The 3,780-nt window shown below is 42.2% G+C and overlaps 1 protein-coding gene across 1 annotated transcript; it reads left to right on the plus strand.

Moving 5' to 3' along the window:
• Nucleotides 1-654: 654 nt before the first annotated feature.
• LOC143602010 (uncharacterized) lies at nucleotides 655-2,733 on the plus strand (the record flags this gene model as incomplete). The annotated part of the gene is made up of 3 exons (XM_077079272.1): nucleotides 655-1,024; nucleotides 1,278-1,762; nucleotides 2,002-2,733. Coding segments are annotated over exons 1-3 (1,587 nt in total), but the record flags the coding sequence as incomplete, so codon positions are not given.
• Between the last annotated feature and the right edge of the window lie 1,047 nt (nucleotides 2,734-3,780).

Below are 3,780 nucleotides of genomic sequence, written 5' to 3' on the forward strand. Positions count from 1 at the left end.
AGCCCTCCAATAACCAAACTAAATCCATTCTCCTTGCATCTAAGGATTCTAAGGTTACCGGGTTGTGGAAACAAAAGGCTTTGATAGGAGAGGTGAAGAATTTGGAATATTTGAATGGGTTTGCAACAATCTCTTAAGGATATGGGGTGAGTTGGCATTGTCTCAGTTATCTGGGGGGTTTGAATTTCATCATCTCGTTCGACAGCCCCGACCTATCACTTGATTTTTTAGAAAAATATCGTGATCGGTGGAGTCAATTTCTAGTTTCTTTAATTCCTTGGGATGACCAGTATACACCAACTTGAGCGAATTGCATGGTTAGTCCATAAGAGGGTTGACGTGCCATTTATGGGAATCAGATACTATCGACCTGATCGGTAATAGCTTTGGCAGAGTCATTCACTCTTCAAATGTCAACCTTGAGGATGGAAATCTGTCTCATGCTAGTGTGGGCATAATTACGAAGAATTCTTTCAGACTCAACCAAGAAGTGAAGATTCGCTGGAAATCAAAGTTTCACTCGGTCTGGGTTGAAGAAGAGTTGAAACATTGGACTCCAGGTTTTGTGGGTTCTGTCCATCGGGTTTCGACGGAAGTTGATCGGAGTCATGACACTCCGGTAGCGTCTCCGGTAGTGTATTGTTTCAGTACACTATGGAGGTTGGTCAAGCTGTTGGAGTTGACTTGCAAAATCACGCCCATCGAGTGCGTCCTCTAATCTCAGGTGAGGTGTTCAAGTCTGGTAAACAAATGAATTTTTTATCACTTAATATTAGAGGAATGGGCGATCCTTCTAAGCCCGGTTGGATACAAAAAATTAAACGCATTCATAGAATCGGTTTTATGGGTTTTCAAGAATCACAGTTTTCGGATATCACCGGTATAAATTTGGCGACCTTTTTGGGCAATTCCCTGTTTGAGTTTGAGTTTGATTTTGATTTTGTGGACGCGACAGGAAGATCAGGTGGTCTTGTCTCTTTATGGGATCCTAACCTGTTTGTCAAAACGGATGGACTAAAAACAGGTACTTCCTACTCACTAGTGGGATGCTAAAGTTGGTGATTAATCTGCTGAATGTTTATGCTCCCCAAAGCCTCACGGCTAAGAGGCAACTGTGGAGAGAGATAAAATCGGCTATGAGTTTGGACAAGGAATTTGGGGATTTCAACGCAGTTAGATCTCCGGAAGATAGAAAAAATTCAGTTTTTAATTCGTTGAGGCAAGAGATTTCAATGAATTTATCTCCAATGTTAACCTCTCGAAATTTGCCATGAAAGGAAGACGTTTCACTTGTGCAAAAAAGAGAGGGGCAAAGCTTAGTAAGTTAGACCGTTTTCTTGTGTGCCCGTCTTTCATAGAAAATTGGTCGGGTGCTTGTTTAACGGCTCTCCCGAGATATCTTTCGGACCACTCGCCTTTGGTGTTGGCGTTTCAACCGGCGGATTATGGCCCTATCCCGCTCAGGTTCTTCGATTCTTGGCTTGATAAATCGGATATTGAGATGATTCTCAAGAATGCCTCGGAAACCTTCGAGTTTAATGGGAACCCTAACTTGTTCTTAATCGAAAAGCTGAAGCTTTTCAAACAGGTGCTTAAAAAATGGATTGGTGAGACGAAGGTTAAAGAAGAGGAATTATATGTTTGTCTTTCTAAAGAGTTGTCTATCCTAGATGAAGCTTTAGAATCCTCTCCTTTATCCGAAGAAGATCAATGGGTTCATGAAGAATGTATGGCTCGACTTTTAGATTTGGGTTCGCAACGGGTAAAAGACGCGAAACAAAAAGCCCGGTTAAATGGCCTCGTTTGGAGACGACAATTCCGCCTACTTTCATGGGATCATTAACGCCGAGAATCTGAAAAACCGATTTCATGGGCTGTATGTTAATGGCGAATGGTGCAACAACCCGAAGTTGGTAAAACGAGAAGCTCTAAAAGTTCTTCTCTTCGCGCTTCAAAGAAACTGATCGTAACAGACCTTTCTTAAATTGTCATAATATCAAGAAACTCTCGGATGCAAACGCCTCCTCTTTGGTCACTCCTTTTACCATTTCTGAGATCAAAGCGGCGGTGTGGGATTGCGGGGTTGACCGTGCCCCGGGTCCAGACGGTTTTAACTTCAGATTTATCAAACGGTTTTGGGAGATTATTGGTCCTGATATTTGCAATGCTGTGATGTTCTTTTCTTCTTCTGAGAAGTTGTCTCAAGGGTGCGGTGCCTCGTTTATCGCCTTAATCCCTAAAGTGTCCGACCCTTACGGTTTCAATGATTTCCGCCCCATTAGTTTAATCGGTTCCTTGAATAAAATTATTTCCAAACTTTTAGCGAATCGGTTAAAAGCGGTGATTGGTTTTGTGATTTCAGATACCCAATCGGCCTTCGTTAAAGATCGGAACATAATAGATGGGTCGTTGATTATTAATGAAGTGTGTTCATGGCTAAAAAAGAAGAAAGAAAAAGCATTTATTTTCAAGATTGACTTTGAGAAAGCTTTTAATCACCTTAGTTGGGACTTCCTGGATTCGGTCCTATCCCAAATGAACTTTCCCGACAAATGGCGCAGGTGGGTTAGGGGTATCCTATCTTCGGCTCGGTCGTCGGTGTTGGTCAACGGGTCGCCGAGTTTTGAATTCCAATTTTCAAGAGGCATTCGTCAAGGAGATCCCCTTTCCCCTTTTCTGTTTATAATCGCAATGGAAGCTTTGTCATGTATGATATCGTGTGCAGCGAAAAAGGTATTTTTTCATGGTATTAAAAACTCCCAACAACGGGCCGTTGCTATCCCATTTGTTCTACGCAGATGACGCCCTTATTATTGGCAAGTGGTCTCAATATAACGTGTGAACTTGAGCCGTTTGTTAAGGTGTTTTTATTTGGTCTCGGTGGCTCAAAATCAATTTCAACAAGTCTAATTTATTTGGTATAAAAGTCGATCGTCAGGATATTACAGACGCAGCCAACTCTATTGGTTGTTCTCCTGCCTCGATGCGTTCAAATATCTCGGTCTCATGGTGGGAGCTAATATGAACCGAATCTCAAATTGTGATGATATTTTGGATACGTTTAATAACATGCTTTCTAGATGGAAGTCCTCTACTTTGTCGGTCGGGGGTCGCCTAACGTTGTTGAAGTCGGTTATGGAGACCCTGCCGACATACTTTTTCTCGCTTTATAAGGCTCCGGTTAATATTATCGACAAATTGGAGGCTAAACGCAGGAAGTTTTTTTTTGGGGGGGGGGGGGGGGCGATGCAGAGAACAATAAAATTTGTTGGGTCAGTTGGGGAAAAAATTACGGACTCCGATCGAAGCGGGCGGTTTGGGACTCACGCCTTTACGGGATGTAAATACTGCCCTCCTTATGAAATGGTGGTGGAGGTTTAAAACCGAGCAAAATGCGTTTTGGAGAAAAATTATTTGTCGATACATGGAACAAATCGAACTTGGCCTGTTTTGCCACATTCCAAACGTCTCCCTGGAGTGTGGAACACCATTGCAAAGCTGGAAAATTACCTTGTTTCCATCAATCTATCCAATCTCATCACAGGTAAAATTGGAGACGGGAAAAATATACGATTTTGGGTTGATTGTTGGGTCGCGCCACAACTGCTCAAACTCAGTTCCCAAATCTGTTTTCTATAGAACGTCACAAGAACAGGATGGTTGCGGAATATTTTAACGGGCAAAACCAACCGTGGTTTTGGAAGTGGAAAAAAACGAAACTTAAATGTTATTGAAACGGCTGAATTCACATATTTGAACAATCTTTTAAGGCAAGTTGAG

Source organism: Bidens hawaiensis, unplaced genomic scaffold, assembly GCF_021521415.1.
Source record: "Bidens hawaiensis isolate Kalapana, Puna unplaced genomic scaffold, B.hawaiensis_p1.1 tig00057761_1, whole genome shotgun sequence".
Classification (NCBI taxonomy): Eukaryota; Viridiplantae; Streptophyta; class Magnoliopsida; order Asterales; family Asteraceae; genus Bidens; species Bidens hawaiensis.